Here is an 18,778-nt window from a genome sequence, read left to right on the forward strand (position 1 = left end):
GCTGGGACCTGGCTTTCTGAACGGCGCTCTGGCTTGTGCACCTGAATCCAAGGACCGGAAAGACCCGATCTAGGCCGATCAGAGCCGATGATTGCTGGAAATGAAGAGATACCAATGCTGTTGAGCGGATCGCAAGCTCCGTTATGTTGCCGTGGCGACTGTGACTAGTCACGGTCGCCACAGCAACATAACGGAGCTTGCGATCCGCCCAGCACAGGTCCCCACACCATTTACCACTGTGATAGACTCTATTGCAGGGATATGCAATTAGCGGACCTACAGCTGTTGCAGAACTACAAGTCCCATGAGGCATAGCAAGACTCTGACACCCACAAGCATGACACCCAGAGGCAGAGGCATGATGGGACATGTAGTTTTGCAACAGCTGGAGATCCGCTAATTGCATATACCTGCCCTATTGTGTTCTGGATATGAAATAGGAAGGCTCGGCCCAAACCCGCAACACAGTGCAGTATTCTGTATATAGCCGCAGTTTATACCACACATTTCCAGCGGCCTCACATGTTAGTGAGGGACAGAGTTTGTTTGGGTCAAGCTAGCCCAAACGAACTATGTAAAGTAGATCAAAAGATGGAGTTCAGATTTTAACCACTTACCTACTGAGCACTTAAACCCCCCCTCCTGCACAGACCAATTTTCAGCTTTCAGTGCTCTCACACTTTGAATGACAATTACTCAGTCATGTAATACTGTACCAAAATTAATTCTTTGTCCTTTTTTCATACAAATAGAGCTTTCTTTTGGTGGTATTTGATCACCTCTGGGTTTTTTATTTTTTGCACTATAAATGAAAAAAGACCGAAAATTTTGAAAAAAAATGCATTTTTCTTAGTTTCTCTGATAACATTTTGCAAATTATTATTTTTTCTTCATAAATTTTGGCCACAATTTATACTTCTACATATCTTCAGTAAAAATAACCCAAATTAGTGGATATTATGTGGTCTGTGTGAAAGTTGGAGAGTCTACAAGCTGTGGTGCAAATCATAAAAATTGATCACACCTGATGTACTGGTGGCCTATCTCATTTCTTGCGACTTGAACAAGCCAGGAAAGTACAAATACCTCCCAAATGACCCCTTTTTTTGAAAGTAGACATTTCAAGGTATTTTAGTAAGATGCATGGTGAGGTTTTTGATGTTGTCATTTTTTCACACAATTCTTTGCAAAATGAAGATTTTTTTTCTCCCACAAAATTGTCATTGTAATAGGTTATTGCTCTCACATGGCATGTGTATACCACAAATGACACCCCAAAATACATTCTTCTATTCCTCCCGAGTATGGCCTAGCCACATAGAGAGGCCCAACATACAGGGAGCACCATCACGTGTTCTAGAAGCATAAATTACACGTCTAACTTGTTGACTACCTATTACACTTTTGAAGGCCCTGGAGCACCAGGACAATGACACGTGACACTGATGCAGCACTGATGGCACATGACACTGATGACAGATGGCACTAATACGTGGCACTGATGACACTGATAACAGATGGCACTGACAGGTTTCATTGATGACAGATGGCACTGACAGGTGGCACTCATAGGTACTGTGGGCACTGTATTTATTGTGTTTTATGTAGTTTTCACTCACTCTGCAGCACACGCTTTCCCTCCTCACACGCGGTCTTTGTGTGAGGAGGGAGAGTCGTCAATGAGAGATGATCTCATGTGTTTACATTTGAGATCATCTCTCATTGGACACACCGATCGATCGAGTGCTAAATGGCCGCTGTGATTGGCCATTTAGCACGATCTGTGATTGGCTGTGTTCAAGGGACACGGCCAACACAGATTTTCTCTGATGCGCGCCTCTGGCGGCGTGCGGGGAACAAGTCAACAGGAGGTAGTCCAGTGATGCCCTCCCGGCAATTGAGCACCGCGCTGTAGCCGTCTTTCGGCTATAGAGTGTGCGCCTAGTGGTTAGGCTCATCCATAAATAGGTTATTACTAAGGGAAGTATTCTTTTTTAGAAAGGGGTAGTTTTCTTTTGTATACATCCGTAACAATGATTTAAACATTGATAAGTAAAATTACTCTTTTATTTAATACCATTCTCTGCTTTTTGTGTTTTTTTTTTTTTTTTTTTGTGATGCAGGTTATTATTATTGAGCCATTTTATGACTGTTATGAGCCTATGATAAAGATGGCTGGGGCCACGCCTGTCCACATTCCACTGAGATATGTAAGTATTAAATGAACAGTTTTTTTGGCTCCATGCACACTGGGATTTAAAAAAAAATGCCAGTTCCCTTGGTAGAAAAGAACTGCTCATATAAAAGCATATTTTTTTAGGCTTGTTTAAAGCAGTAGTAAACCGCTGTTTTTTTTTTCTCCTGCAAGGCAATCTCATAATGTGCTAGCACATTATGTGAAACTTGCCTTAGAACAGGACTCTAAAGGAATGGCATGGGTATGTTGTTTCTTCAGAGTGCATGCGTCGGTGACATCATTGGCTGCATGTACAGTAAATATAATATATATAGGCTTACCTATAGGTAAAAAATCATGCATGGGAGTTTTACGCCCACTTTTAAGATGCTTCTACAGGCAAAGTCAAAACTCCTGTAGAAGCAGTATTTTTTAAGCCAATGTAAATAGGAAAAGTCTGTTTTTGAAGTTTAATTTTGAATTCGATTGTCTGTAATTCGACATTGCTGTTACTTTTTTGCTTACAATCTATGAAAGATTCAGTCACTCTGAAAAGGGACAATCACTGTTAAGGTTAATTTTTCATCTTGTCCCCACATTAACTGGTTTAGTGGCTATTTCTAGGAAAAAATAGGTGCTTCAAAAATTCTCTGGGTTTGTGTGAACTAGGCAAAGCAAATGTTTCAAAGCAATGATATGGCTGACAAAATGAGCATCAGGTGATGGACACTGGTATACCCAATACAGGAAGTTCACTCCCTATATAACCCCTCCTCCTACCAGAAGTACCTCGGTTTTTTCGCCAGTGTCTAAGGTGTTGGTCACGAGTATAGATGTGCTCTGAGAAGCTCCAGGAGGGATCCTTGCTGGATTTAATCAGCCTCCATAGACCGATCCATCCAAAGTGCCACTGAGGCCAAGGTGGGTGGTACCCGGGACTCGTATAGGAAGCACGAGGTTTTGCCTGTAACTCCTCTCTCTGCAGGGCTGGACCCTTGGACCCAGGACTTTGGTCATGCTACATTACCTAAAGTTTTTTCCTGACGGGGTGCTAATACAGGTCCTTGAAGGTTTGTGAAATGCAGCCCGCCATGATGGGTGAAGTTTGGATCTGTCTGTTACAGCAATATCCTGCAATGAGGATAAGGTAAGGGAAGAAGCCTAGGAACTGTAAAATGTTGTCATGCCTTAAAATCTCCACTAGAGGGAGTAAATGCACATACCTTGATACGTCGCTTCTCAGCAGTTCAGTGTCCAGCTAAAATAGCAGGTGTGTGGTCTCAGCAGCATGGGGGATTTTTTAATCGGGAACAAAGTTTGCAGCACCTTTTTTCAGGTCAAAGCACATGTTCTTCTCCCCCCTGAGGGAACTAATGGGGTGGGAGGTACAAACAGCGGTTGGACTCTCCTCCAGCCGAGGGAGGGGGGTACGGTGGCGGCTTCCCTGTGTGTATTTTTCTTACAATCTTTGCATGCCTAGACAGCTGAAATATCCTCCATATGGCCATAAAGTTTATCCCCAGCCCTGTCCATATGAGGACAAACCTCCTCTCCTATGGGTCTGCACAGACCTGAATGCCGAATGCACGTGTGCGGACCACTGTCTATTTAAAAAAAAGGAGAGGGATGTGTTAGGGCGGGGGGCATGGCTTAGGTGTGGCACCAGGGACGCAGATCGCATCTGAGGCTTTTAAAAAGACGCTTCTCATTAACAGAAGATCTCTATCAGATGAACAACTGAAGAGATGGAAGCCTGACACACAGGACACAGGAGCGCTGGGACACGTAAGGGATGTATGCAGGCATTTCCAGTACAGGAAATACATTGTTACTTAGCACCAAGCTGAATTTTATATAGCGGCATTATACTGCTAGACTATTACTCAGCAAATAGTGCATTTTACTTGGTGCCTCTGCTTTTGTGCATAGTACTATGACTTCCAAAAAAGACACCACAAAAAAGGTACTAAAAATTCCACCCCCAGGCGCTGGGAACTCCAGTCGTGCCTCCACACTGTCATCCTCTCCGGAAATACCAGATATGGCAAGCCAGGGTGAGTCATTGGAACCAATTGGTGGTGCAGCTGCTTCTCACACTTCAGCCCCTGTATAAGTGACTGAAGATGCATTTTCCTCCGCCCTGCAGGGTCTAAAAGGAAGATTAGCGGCTTTAATCGCATCCTCCATCCAAAAGGATAGGAAGCGTTCTAGATCCCCCCTCCCCCACCTCAGACCTCCTACCAGGGGAACAGTGGGTACAGGATGAGGTATTACCCTCAGGCGATCAGGAGGAAAGGCAAACCGATGACTCCTCTTCGGAGGAGACAACAGTGGATGAACCTTTTTCAGCCTCGCAATCTGAGAAATTGCTGGTTCAATCTCTTACGGAGATGGTTCGTTCTTCTTTCAAGCTACCCCAAACGGAGTCAGCTGAAAGTTCTGTTTCTTCTTTAGGTTCCTTAAAACCTTCACGGCCTTTTTATGCGTTTCCTGTCCATGCTTTATTAGAAAAACATATTTATTTTATTTATTAATGGGATCACCCAGATAAGCATTTTCTCCCTCCAAAGAGATTCACAGCACTCTATCCCATGGAGGAGAAATTCACCAAAAAATGGAATGTACCAGCAGTTGATGCTGCGATTTCCAGTGTGAATACAAGTCTAACTTGTCCAGTAGACAATGCACAAATGCTTAAGGATCCAACAGTAAAAAGGTTGGAATTCCTGTTAAAATCCTTTTTCCTTGGCAGGGGCCATTACTCAGCCTGCAGTCACTGCAATAGGCATCTGTCTGTCCCTAAAGGACCAATTTAGACAGGCTCTTAAGGAGGTCCCTGCACAACAGGCCCACAAATTGGCTGAACTACCAAAGGCATTATGTTTTGCCATAGATGCCGTGAAAGACTCTAATCACCAGGCGTCCCGCCTTGCGCTTGTGCTAGTACACATGCGTAGGATCCTGTGGTTAAAAATTGGTCAGCCAAAGCAACTTGCAAAAGGCTTCTGACTAGTTTTCCTTTTCATGGGGAACACCTATTTGGGGATGATTTAGACAAATACATCCAAGTGATTTCTAGTGGGAAGAGTACTCTTTTGCCAGTCAAAAGAAATTATAAACGTCGTCCTTTTAAGCGGACTCTTTCCCCTGCGCCAGGGGCATCCGTCTCTAGAAGAAAGCCTCAGGGTCAGGCCCAGGCACTGAAGAAAACCTGGGGCTGGAAATCGGCAAAGCCTCATTATGAAGAAGCGCCCCCCCCCTCGCCAGAGTGGGGGGGGAGACTTCTGAAATGCTCAGAAGTCTGGCAAAAGGAAATTCAGGACAGATGGGTCATCTCCACTGTGTCTCTAGGATACAAATTGGAATTTCGGGAGTTTCCACTGTCTCGTTTTCTGAGATCAAACGTTCCCAAAGATCCAGGGAAAAGGTAATCTCTGTTTCGATCATTAGACAGATTACTGGCTCAGGGGGTGATCATACAAATCCCCACAGAAGAGCAAGGTTTGGGTCTTTATTCAAACCTCTTTACGGTACCAAAAGCGAATGGAGATGTCAGACCCATTCTAGATCTAAAGAATCTAAATCCGTTCCTGAAGATCCGCTCCTTTCGCATGGAGTCGATCAGGTCAGTAGTTTCTATCCTGCAAGGAGGAGAACTTCTGGTGTCCATCGACATCAGGGATGCATATCTGCATGTCCCTATATTTCCTGCTCACCAAAGGTTTCTGCGGTTCGAGGTAGAACAGCAGCATTTTCAGTTTGTAGACTTGTCCTTTGGGCTAGCTAGAGCACCCCGGGTGTTCACAAAAGTGCTGGCCCCACTTCTAGCCAGGTTAAGGGCACAAGGCATAACAGTCTTGGCGTACCTAGATGATCTATTGCTAATAGACCAGTCGGTGGCTGATTTGGAGCAAAGCGTGAGCATTACAACCAATTACCTGGAAAATCTGGGTTGGATTCCCAACCTAGGGAAGTCTTCCTTAAAACCGCTAAAAAGGCTGGAGTACTTGGGTCTGATCATAGACACAGGCCAGAGAAAGGTGTTCTTGCCTCAGACAAAAATCAACTCCATTAGAGAGCTGGTGCGGATGGTCAGGTCGAAAGCCTATCCCTGCATTCGCCTTTGCATGAGGTTGTTAGGAAAGATAGTGGCTTCATTCGAAGTGGTTCCCTATGCCCAGTTCCATTCACGCCTGTTGCAAAACAGTATCCTGTCTGCTTGGAACAAAACGATTCAAGCTTTAGACTTGCCAATGCGGCTGTCCCCAAGGGCGTCCCAAAACCTCAGTGGTTACTAACCCAGAATCTGCTGAAAGGAAAATCCTTCAGACCAGTTATCTGGAAAGTGGTAATGACAGATGCCAGTCTTTCCGGCTGGCGAGCAGTACTAGAGAAGACAACTGTGCAGGGACAGTGGTCAAGAACCGAAAGAGCCTTGCCCATCAACATCCTAGAGATTCGGGCAGTGCATCTGGCTCTGAAGGCCTGGACTTTCAGGTTAAGGGCTTGTCCTGTCAGGATCCAATTCGACAATGCCACAGCTGTGGCCTATATCAATCACCAAGGGGGCACCAAGAGTCTCGCAGCGTAGAGAGAGGTGAACCATATTCTAACTTGGGCAGAAAGGAATGTTCCGTGCCTGTCTTCAGTCTTCATTCCGGGAGTAGAGAATTGGCAGGCGGACTACCTGAGTCGCCAGCAGTTATTGCCGGGGCAATGGTCCCTTCACCCCGACATTTTTTGGGCACTTTGCCAAAGATGGGGGACTCCGGACGTAGATCTTCTGACGTCCAGATTCAAAATGAAGTTAGTCAACTTTGTGTCCAGGACAAGGGATCCACTCGCATGTGGAACAGATGCGTTGGTGACCCAGTGGGATCAGTTCTCACTGATTTATGCATTCCCTCCCCTATTCAGTTGCTGCTACGACTTCTTTTCAGGATCAAGCTGGAAAGAAAGCCGGTAATTCTGGTAGCCCCAGCGTGTTCTAGAAGGTCCTGGTATATAGAAATCGTAAAGATGGCGGTGGAGGATCCATGGTCCCTTCCACTATGGCCAGACCTACTCTTACAGGGGCTGATATTCCATCCTACCTTACGAACGCTAAATTTAAAGGCTTGGCTATTGAAACACGCATTCTGAAGAACTGTGGGCTTTCCGGGTCAGTTATCTCTACCTTGATTAATGCAAGGAAGCCAGCTTCCAGAACTATATATTATAGAATCTGGAAGGCTTATGTTTCCTGGTGTGAATCCAAGAGTTGGCACCCTCGGAGGTATATCATAGGCAGAATTCTTGCCTTTCTACAATTAGGGGTAGAGATGAAGTTGGCCTTGAGTACTATTAAGGGCCAAGTCTCAGCTTTATCGGTCTTATTTCAAAGACCGCTTGCTTCACATTCTTTAGTCCGGGGTTTTATGCAAGGGGTGATGCGGATTAATCCGCCAGTTAAATAACCTTTGAGCCCTTGGGACTTGAACTTAGTTTTGTCAGTATTACAAAAACAGCAATTTGAACCGATGCAGCATATTCCCTTAGTCCTTCTGACAAGGAAGCTAGTATTCTTCTTGGTTGCTATATCCTCAGCAAGGAGGGTTTCGGAATTGGCTGCTTTTTCTTGTAAAGAGCCATACCTAATTATTCATAAGGACAGAGTGGTGTTGTGCCCTCGTACATATTTTTTGCCAAAAGTGGTCTTGGGTTTTCACCTGAACCAAGATATTGTCCTGCCATCGGTTTTTCCAAAACCATGTTCCAGGGAAGAGAAGTCACTACGTTGTCTTGATGTGGTGAGAGCGGTCGAAGTCTATTTAAAGACAACTACTCAGATTCGGAAGACTGATGTCTTATTTGTACTGCCAGAGGGTCCTAAGAAAGGACAAGCAGCGTCGAAATCCACTGTCACTAAGTGGATTCGGCAAGTTATAATTCAGTCTTATGATTTAAGGGGTAAGATTCCACCTTTTCAAGTCAAAGCGCACTACCAGGTCGGTTAGTGCTTCTTGGGCAGTGCGTCACCAGGCCTCCATGCTCAGATCGGTAAGGCCGCAACTTGTTCTTCAGTACATACATTCACCAAATTTTATCAGGTGGATGTAAGAAGGCATGAGGATATCACCTTTGGGCACAGTGTGCTTCAGGCAGCAGTATAGGTCCTCAAGACTGGGGGTGCCCTACGGGTTGTCTCTCCCTCCCCTCAAATAGCATTGCTATGGGACGTCCCACATAGTAATTACTATGGTGCTCTGTGTCCTATGATGTACGATAAAGAAAATAGGATTTTTGTAACCGCTTACCTGTAAAATCCTTTTCTTGGAGTACATCATGCGACACAGAGGTCCCTCCCCTCTTTCTGGGGTTTAAGTATATTGCTTTGCTACAAAAACTGAGGTACTGCTGGTAGGAGGAGGGGTTATATAGGGAGTGAACTTCCTGTATTGGGTATCACCCGAAGGTGCCTATATATCCACATAGTAATTACTATGGTGCTCTGTGTCCCATGATGTACTCCAAGAAAAGGATTTTACAGGTAAGCTGTTATAAAAATCTTATTTTTCTCCTTCACTGATGGGCGCTGATGAGGCGACACTGAAGGCCACCGATGAGGTGGCACTGGTGGGCAGCACTGATGGGTACTGAAAGGCAGCACTGACTGGCATCACTAATGGGCACTGACTGGCGTCACTGATGGGCATTGCTGGGCCTGCATTGATAATAAGGGCACCGATTACCTGTTACAGTCTCCCTTGCGAGGAGATGCCGCTGATCAGCTCTCCTCCCCCCCACACTCTGTCGGTTTTTACATGTGATCGGCTGTGATTGGACACAGTCGATCATATGGGTAAAGAGCCGTATCATCGGCTCTTTACCAAAATCGGGGTCACGCCATGTCCACGGGCAGGAGGTAGTTAATATCTCAGCTTCTGTGTGATCAGGGTGAAATAACTACTTCTTCAAGCTTTTCGTATAGTAGACATATGGGACTGTGGGTCAGTCTTTGACCTAGATGAGGTAGGAATTTCAGGCACTTTAAATGGCTGACATGATTATGAGAGCCTTAAGCTGGCCATAGATGGATAGAATTTAGAATGAAAATTCTTAGAAAAAGAATTGGGGATTTTTTTACGCACATTCTTAGAACATTTGAAAGTAATTCGAAAGATTTAGTTTACTTTAACCATTTGATTTTGGAATGAATGGACTTTACCAAATGAAAACCACATGCACTGTTAGAAATTAATTTGTTTGAGAAAAATTTTGCATCCTGCTCCTTTGAATTTTCCTCTCACTGCAGTCAAAAATGAACGTTGATTTGACTCGCTAATGATTAGAAAAAGGAATACATTTTCTTTTGAACAATCTTTTCCTAAGAACTTTTATTTATTGAAATTCTACCCGTCTACAGCCAGCTTTAGCTTCTATCTGTCCAGGGCAAAATAAGTGCTACAAGCCTTGTGTAGGCATGACATATTGTTTAATGACTGACCAGGGGACATTAGACTCTCAAGCATTTTGCATAACATTGCCATGTTGCCTATCTGAACAAGGTGAATTTGGATGCTTTTGGCCTTTTGACATGGAATGAAATAATTATACAGTAGCTTCACGAATGACCTGGCCATAGCTGATAAAATGTACTCAACTACTGGTTCAATAGCTATGTTGCCTGATAGAAGCAGGCACATTTAGACTTTAGAATGGTTCACATGCTGAGCTTCCTGGCTGTTTAGCCCAGGCAGAGCAAGTGTACCTGTAGTCTCAAAGGAATAAAAAACAGCAACAACTTGTAGTTAATCCTGCTGCACAATGTAATATTTTATAAAATTAAAATATCTAAAGTTCTTTGAAATACAATTTCACAATAACATTAAAGATGATCTACGTGCTATAGTGATGTTTACATAGTCCATTTGGACCAAGCGCTGTGTTTTGACAGCGGGACAGGAACTTCTCAGCAGAAATACAGCAGCACGTATATGTGGCCCCACATAAGACCCACTTCCGTGGGGCTGCGTATATGTGTACACTCATTAGGAAGGGGTTAAAGTATAATTCCAGGCATTTAAAAAAAAAAAAAAAAATTACACCCTACCTGCAGACTAGATGAAGGCTCTAGTGATTTTGATTTTTTTTTTTTAAGTAAATGGGATAACACACAGTAATATTTATCTTAATCCGCATTCCCATGCCAGCGGTCAGGTCCACTACTTCCCAATGCTGGAATGTGGACAGACTCTCTTTTATTAGCCTTCACTTTCTATTCTGCTGATCCTACACTGTATGTGGTGACGCTGGACAGAGAGGCATTGACAAGATTGGTTGAAGACTGCCAAGAAAAGTGACTTTGGGACATCCGATGTCAGATTACAACCAGCTGGGAGGAAGATCACTGGTAAGCCTTACTCTGTGTTATCCTATCACTTTAAAAAACAAGCGTGCTGGCTCCCTTGGGTACTGTTGGGAGAGTGGAAGACCATGTTAAAGTGGTTGTAAAGGCTGAACCTTCTTTACCTTTTATGCATTCTATGCATGAAGGTAAAAAGCCTTAAGTGTACACGTTTCCCCTCAGGGGCCCCCACCTTCAGTGTACAGATTTCCCCTCGGGGGCATCCCCCCCCCCCAAAATTGCCGATCTCGATCCAGTAATGTGCGCAACAGCCGAGGCTCTCCTGGATCTCTCCTTCCTAAATTGGCTGACATGCAGCAGCAGGAGCTACTGACTCCTGCTGCTGTCAATTGCAGCCAGTGAAGAGGGACCAAGGGGACGGGGCTAAGCCACGATCTCTGTCTTATGAACACAGAGAGCCGGCTCTGGAGCAAGCACACACTAGTACTCCCACAGCAAGCGACTTGCTCTGTGGACACTCGGCAAGGGGGAGGGGTCCAGATCGCCGGCAGGGGACCTGAGAAAAGGAGAATTGGGGCTGCTCTGTGCAGGTAAGAGCAGGTAAGTATGACATGTGTGGTTTTTTATTAAAAAAAAAAAAAAAAATGTTTCCTTTACAATCACTTTAATGCTTTAACTACTTTAATTATGGGACAGTTGTGGCTTTAAAATATGATCATCACATAGAAATTTTAATTCTTATTTTTCTGTTCATATGGTGTATTATGTAAAGCATTTAGCTTATACTTATTATTTGGTTTAGTATCTTATATATTTATGCTTTTCATACACAGACGGATAGTGGAAAAGGAACAGTATCAAGTGCTGACTGGGTTTTAAACCCTGAAGAACTAGCCAGCAAATTCAGTTCCAGGACAAAGGCCATTATACTAAACACTCCAAACAATCCTATGGGCAAGGTAGGTACTGTGATCACTGTATTTCAGTAGTAAGATTCTATAGCAATGTATAAACACCCCCGGTATGCCCTGAAAGAGATGTTTTTTTGTTATTTTCACAGGCTATCTATAGGTAGATGTTTTCTGTGTGGTATCTAAGGATGTGAGATCTGTCCATTGTAATTCTAGTCACTTTTTCTGCTACAAAATCTAAAACCCTACCCCCAAAGTACCACGTGCAGATAGGGACAAGTGTTGCCTATGGCATGTATCCCACATTCTTGCAGGCCACACACTTTTCAGACCATTTCAACTAGCTTTTAATTGCCACCCACAAACTGCAAGTGATGTAGTTGTGTTGGTTTGTTTGAATTTTGGTTGTTTTTGCGTTTGTAAGCTGGTTGAACATGCTTAAAATTGCATATGTGGGAATCAATACAAAAACGCTAACTTAAACTATTTTAATTGCAAAAATAGATGATTGTAGCCTACCACCAACAGTTTGTCCATGCCACAAAATGATTGTTATTTTGGTGTTAGGTTGACTTAAATTAGTTTGGTTGTTTTTGTAAATGTAAACTGGTTGGAATTGCCTGAAAGTTGCCATGCATGGCTAGAATTCCAGAAATACTAATCATTTAAAATGTTTGTAAACCATAACAATGAATATCTGTTCACTTTTGGTCTGTTAACCCCTTGGTGCGGAGCGTACGCATATATGCGGCCCCACTGGGCTTTTTCCCGAAGGGACACTTATATGCGTATCTCTCTTTTGTGCTGAGAGCGTGGTGCACAGAGCACTCCCAGCACAGAGACTGGGTTCTCTTCGAGAGCCCGGGTTCCGTGCTAACGATCAGGACCCGGGGACGCTCTGTTCCAGGTCATCTGATCACTAGGATAGCCAATCAAAGTCTATCACAGTGATCAGTCACTGTGAAGCCCGCCCCTGTGTTTCTCTCTCTCTCTCTCTCTCTCTCTCTCTCTCTCTCTCTCTCTCTCTCTCTCCTCTCTCTCTCTCTCTCTCTCTCTCTCTCTCTCTCTCTCTCTCTCTCTCTCTCTCTCTCTCTCTCTCTCTCTCTCTCTCTCTCTCTCTCTCTCTCTCTCTCTCTCTCTCTCTCTCTCTCGGAAAAATACATTGCATCTCTCTCTTTCTTTGCAACAGAAACAATTTAGAGAAAAATAAACCACTGTGTGTAAAAATAAATAAATAAAAATACCTAAATCCAGGTTTGACTTAGTCATGCTAGGGTTAGTGTTTGGGTCAGAGGTCATGGTCAGTATATTTTGGGCAGGATTTAAAAAAAAAAAAAATCATTTTTTAATTATTGTCAGTGTGTTTTAGGTATGGCAAAATGCCGCACTATTCTAGGCTGTACTATGGGTACAAAGAACAAATAACATGCACATATGTGGTATCTCTGCGATCGCCAGCAGCAGGGGAATGTAATGGGTCATTCTTTGGTGGTAGGTTATGGAAGTATGAAGTATTTTTTTTTTTTAATTATAATGATATGTACGGTTTTACTAACTCACATGTCAGAGTTGAAAAATTGTGCTTAGGTATTAACATTTATTTTACCCTTAGGCGCAAAGGGGTTAAAGGAGTTGTAAAGGCAGAAGGTTTTTTTATCTTAATGCATTCTATGCATTAAGATAAAAAACCTTCTGTGTGTAGTAGCACCCCCTAATACTTACCTGAGGCCCCATCTCTGTCCAGCGATATCCATGAGTCCCTTAGCCGTCCAGGACTCTCCTCTTGGTTGGCTTTGACACAGCAGCATTGCCCTTGGCTCCCGCTGCTGTCAGCCATTCGGGAGAGAGAGGGGGTGGGGCTGAATGGCAGCTCCGTGTCTGAATGGAGACACAAAGCTGCAGCTCGGCTGGGGGGCCCCAATAGTAAGCTGCTTACTGTGGGGGCACTCAACGGGAGGGAGGGGCCAGGAGCAGCGAAGAGGGACCTCGAGAAGAGGAGGATCCAGGCTCTGTGCAAAACCACTGCAATAGAGCAGGTAAGTATAACATATGTTTGTTGTGTGTTGAGACTTTACAATCACTTTAAATATACCAGTGAAAACGTTTGTTGTATCTTTATGATCTATTGATCCTGCCAGAAATCCAGTGAGCTAGTTTTGGTGCACTATGCAGTATTACCAGCCCTACCCAGTTCACTTCTCTGAACTATATAAGACCTTCCCCTGTGTTTTAAAATGAGAAAAGGGGGAGGTGTAGTCCTAACACAATTCTTGTCTTAGGCTGACCGTGCCATTGCTCCATAGGTACAGAACACTGAGTGAGCATTGTAGCCCTAGGACAGAAAGTGTAGCATTGGCAGGATTCACAGGTGAAAATAAAGGGAAAAAAAAGAAAACAATGCAGCCCCCATACATAAGGACTAGTAAGTAAAAATATATTTACATTTTTGTTCTTGGGTTTACATACAAAGTAACAGGTTAAATAATTTGGCAGGCTTGAAGGATTACCTGGTCTCTAGCTGGAATTGTTGATGCACTTTATAGGCCCGTACACACGATCAGACTTTTTTTGACAACAAACATGCAAATTAGCTGTTTTGGAGCAACATTCCGACCGTGTGTACGCTTCATCGGATAAACTTTTTCTGTTTCATCGGACTTTTGTTGGCTGTGCGAACACACAGACTTTTTCACAAACAAAAGTCCGATGGAGCAAAGTCCGATCGTGTGTACACAAAACCATCGGACTTTGTACAAACTACAGTACGCAGCCGCGAGAATGTTTCCAGTGCGATCCCATCGCGCTGGTTCTCGGCGACAGGGTACTGTACATCTCGCGCTGGCTGCAATAGGAAAAACACATTTTCCTACTGCGGCGGGCGCGAGAGGGAATTCCCTTCTGGGGGAATATCAGGCCCTTCGGTCTGGTATGGATTTTAAGGGAAACCCCCTATGCCGAAAAAACGGTGTGGAGGCCCCCCCCAAAATCCATACCAGACCCTTATCCGAGCACGCAGCCCGGCCGGTCAGGAAATGGGGTGGGGACGAGCGAGCCCCCCCCCCCTCCTGAACCGTACCAGGCCGCATGCCCTCAACATGGGGGGGGTGGGTGCTTTGGGGGAGGGGGGGTGCCCTGCGGCCCCCCCCTCACCCCAAAGCCCCTTGTCCCTATGTTGATGAGGACAAGGGCCTCTTCCCGACAACCCTGGCCATTGGTTGTCGGGGTCTGCAGGCGAGGGGCTTATCGGAATCCGGGAGCTCCCTTTAATGAGGGGGGCCCCCCAGATTCCGGCCCCCCACCCTCATGTTAATGAGTATTGGGTACATCGTACCCCTAACCATTCACCTAGGGAAAAAAGTGTCAATAAAAAAAACACACACAGGTTTTTTAAAGTAATTTATTAGGCAGCTCCGGGGGTCTCTCCGGCCTCTTCTCCCGGTGTCCGGTTCTTCTCCGCTCTCTCCCGCCTTCTCTGCCGATGTCCGGTTCTTCTCCCGCTCTCCGGCCTCTTCTCCCGCTGTCCGGTTTTTCTGCCGAGCTCCTCTGCTAACTTCTGCTATTTTGCCGCTCTTTTGCTGGCGGTGGCTCGGTCTTTTGCGTTGTCTTCTTCCCTCTTCTCTCCTTCCGATGTTAACATGATGCTCTCTTCCGCTGTAATGCTGTGTGAGCGCTGCGCAATGACTTATATAGGCAACATCTTCCGATGTTGACACGCTGTAATGCTGTGTGAGCGCTGCGCAATGACTTATATAGGCATGGGGCGTGGTCACAGAGTGATGTAATCCGTGACCCCGCCCCCTTATGACGTCACAGTCCCAGCATGCCCGGGACTGTGACGTCATAAGGGGGCAGGGTCACCGGATGACATCACCCGGTGACCACGCCCCATGCCTATATAAGTCATTGCGAGGCGCTCACACAGCATTACAGCGTGTCAACATCGGAAGAAGAGAAGAGGGAAGAAGACGACGCAGAAGACCGGGCCACCGCTAGCAAAAGAGCAGAAGATAGCGGAGGAGCCCGGCGGGAGAAGAGGCCGAACACCGGGATAAGAGGCTGGAGAGAGTGGAGAAGAACCGGACACCGGGAGAAGAGGCCGGAGAGACCCCGAAGTCGGAAGAAGACCCCCGGAGCTGCCTAATAAATTACTTTAAAAACCTGTGTATTGTGTGTTTTTTTTTTTGACACTTTTTTTTTCCCTAGGTGAATGGGTAGGGGTACGATGTACCCCTTACTCATTCACATAGGGTGGGGCCTGCGGGCCCCCCCCCTTATTAAAGGGGGCTCCCGGATTCCGATAAGCCCCTCGCCCGCAGACCCCGACAACCAACGGCCAGGGTTGTTGGGAAGTGGCCCTTGTCCTCATCAACGCCCCCCCTCCCCCAAAGCACCCACCCCCCATGTTGAGAGCATGCGGCCTGGTATGGTTCGGGGGGGGGGGCGCTCGCTTGTCCCCACCCCCTCTTACCTGACTGGCCGGGCTGCGTGCTCGGATAAGGGTCTGGTATGGATTTTGGGGGTGACCCCCCCCCCCACGCCGTGTTTTCGGCGTAGGGGGTTGCCCTTAAGATCCATACCAGACCTAAGGGCCTGGTATGCCCCTGGAGGGGAACCCATGCCAGTTTTTTTATTTAAAATTTGGCGTGGAGTTCCCCCTCATGATTCATACCAAACACAGTGACTGGCATTGGCGGGGATCCAAGTCGGATCCCCGCACCAGTGTGAACCTGGCTCCCAAGGTGTCAATCTCGCCGATTAAAAGCAGCGAGATTGACACAATATCAGACAATGCAGAAGCTGACCAAAGGGTGGTGGTAAAGAGCTGAAAAACCACGTGATTTGGTGAAAGTTGGCTAAAAAAGTTCTGCTGTGTGTATGCAATACATACTTATGGCCAACTCCCTTTGTACAAAAATCCACGGCAAAGTTTGTACAAAGTCCTATCGTGTATATGAGGCTTAAGAATTTGCCCTGGTCAGTTACGTTGCATGAATTTTACCAACGTTATTGAGAAAGCCTACCCAGGTGACATTCATATTGAAACTCGCCTATTCATTTCTTAGTTCCTTCTTTCTGAGTGCTAAGTGGAGGGCAGTCCATCTAATGTCACTTGATCAATCCTTAGAAACATCTTCAAGCCAGCAGGCAGGAAAGGACCTTTAGTACATCCAATGGTCAGAATGCCCCATAGAAGAAAGCAATTTGTGACTTTTTGCCAGGTTTAGAATGTCATAACTGGCCGTAGAATGGACTATCAAAGGTCATTTTAGTCTCTCTCTCTCGATCTCTTGATCTCTCGATCTCTCGAACATTTTTTTATTTTCTCCTGTTCTCCACTTTCAGGTGTATACATTAGAAGAACTACAGGTCATTGCAGACTTGTGTATAAACAACACGACACACTCTGTATTAGTGATGAAGTTTATGAGTGGCTGGTGTTCCTCCGGAAGCCGACATGTAAAAATAGGTACTGTGAAACTACTGCAGTAAGTTTGTTTGTAATATTACATTGGAACAAAATAAACTTTATTGCACATGCGGAAAATCGGGGGGAAAGAAAAATCATACTCAGATTGCTTTGAAGTAAAATCCTGGGATACATATGGCATTGTTTGGGGAAGTAAGTGTAATCTGCAAACTATTAAAGTTGTTCTAAAGGCAGAAGGTTTTTTATCTTAATTCATTCTATACATTAAGATAAAAAGCCTTCTGTGTGCAGCAGCCCCCCCTAATGGTTGCATGAGCCCCATCCAGAAATTTTGCACGAGAGCCTCAGCTGTCCGGGATTCTCCCTCGTTATTGGCTAAGACTGCAGCGGGCGCCAATGGCTCCCACTGCTGTCAAACGAAGTCAGTGAGCCAATAAAGAGAGCGAGGGGGCGGGGCCGAGCCACGCCTCCATGTCTTAATGGACACACAGAGCAGCGGCTGGGCTCAGGTACCCCCCTAGCAAGCTGCTTGCTCTGGGGGCCCTCGGCAGGAGGGAGGGGGTCAGCACTGCCGGCGAGGGACCCAGGAAGAGGAGGATCTGGGCTGCTCTGTGCAAAACCACCGCAAAGAGCAGGTAAGCATGACATGTTTGTTATTTTTAAACAAAAAAAAAATAAAAACAAGACTTGAATATCACTTTAACCTCTGTGGTGTACTTCACAGGGACCACTGTTGCAAATCACTTCTGTCTCTTCTATCTAACTGTTGAGGTAGTTATCCCTATAGAAGTCTTGTGACCTGACAGTAGCGGCATTCCCAGTTATGGAATCCACAGAAAGTAATAGTATTTACACCTTTAATAAGGTAATTCCAAGCTAGGGGATGATGTGCAATTTGCAGCACTAAAGTAGTATTAAACCCTCAATTTTTTTTTATCAAATAATTTTTTATTGAATTTTCACATTATACAATAAAAGAGCACATATAGCATTTCCTCACCCAACATCCATAAAACAAAAACAACACAAGAGAAAAAAAAAACAGAACTTTTAGTGCCGTTGGCATCTACTCTCTATGCTGCTTCCCTGAACTTCCAATCTTCATCGGAAAGAGTTAATAGTGGACGGTGAAGTCTTAAGCCAGTATTTTAGCTTGGAGCAGGGGTGGGAGCAGAAGAGTGCCTTGCTAAGCGACGGGCTATGTGTTTCTACTGATGCACACAGTGTAGAGAGAAACTGCTCTAGTCCCTGCATACAAGGGTGACTCCATAGGATGCTGAAGGAGGAAGGAGCCACTCTGAAAGAGGAGACCTGAGGCAGTAACCATGACACTAGCTTAAACTGAAACATTGAAAAAAAATAATGAAGCTGCATATTCAGCAAGTGATTTAGATCAGCTGGTGAAAGTGCTTTAAAAACTTTAGTTTAATATTGCTTTAAGGTTTCACATTTTGTTGGTTTAGTGCAATCAGAACAATTAAAAATTATAGGTGGTTCACCACACAGAGTTCTTTGCCTTAAAGAAGCAGTTAGTCTAATTCTGTAGGTAATAAAGAAATCCTTTGTCTTTTTAAAGTAAAGTTCAGGATTTAAAAAAACAAAAACGTTTATACTCATCTAAGTGGATGCAGCATCGATCTGATGCTGCATCTTTCCACTGCCGGCTCTATAGTAAGAACTGAATGGTCAAACACTGCTGATCGCTCAGTTCTCCCCCCTCCAGTCTGAACAGAGAGCTGTGCCTGTCAGTCAGTGGCTCTCTGCTCTCCCCTCCAGCGCTCACTGGAGAGCTGGGCTGTGGAGGGGGCGAGAGGGGCTAGCTCAGGCTCTCGGCGGATCACTGAGAGGCTGAGGCAGGGGGCGGCATACCCACCATATGGTCGCGATCTTTTTAGAGCCTGGACCAGCTCTGTCAC

At 45.2% G+C, this 18,778-nt stretch overlaps 1 protein-coding gene across 1 annotated transcript in view; it reads left to right on the forward strand.

The window, feature by feature from the left end:
• The window catches only part of KYAT3 (kynurenine aminotransferase 3), a 76,108-nt gene that overhangs the window by 31,344 nt on the left and 25,986 nt on the right, over positions 1 to 18,778 (forward strand). Inside the window, 5 exon segments of the mRNA XM_073593184.1 lie at positions 2,124 to 2,210; positions 11,357 to 11,482; positions 16,778 to 16,822; positions 16,825 to 16,875; positions 16,877 to 16,901. Of these exon segments, the coding sequence (XP_073449285.1) occupies positions 2,124 to 2,210; positions 11,357 to 11,482; positions 16,778 to 16,822; positions 16,825 to 16,875; positions 16,877 to 16,901 (334 nt within the window).

This window comes from Aquarana catesbeiana, linkage group LG07, assembly GCF_042186555.1.
Source record: "Aquarana catesbeiana isolate 2022-GZ linkage group LG07, ASM4218655v1, whole genome shotgun sequence".
NCBI lineage: Eukaryota > Metazoa > Chordata > Amphibia > Anura > Ranidae > Aquarana > Aquarana catesbeiana.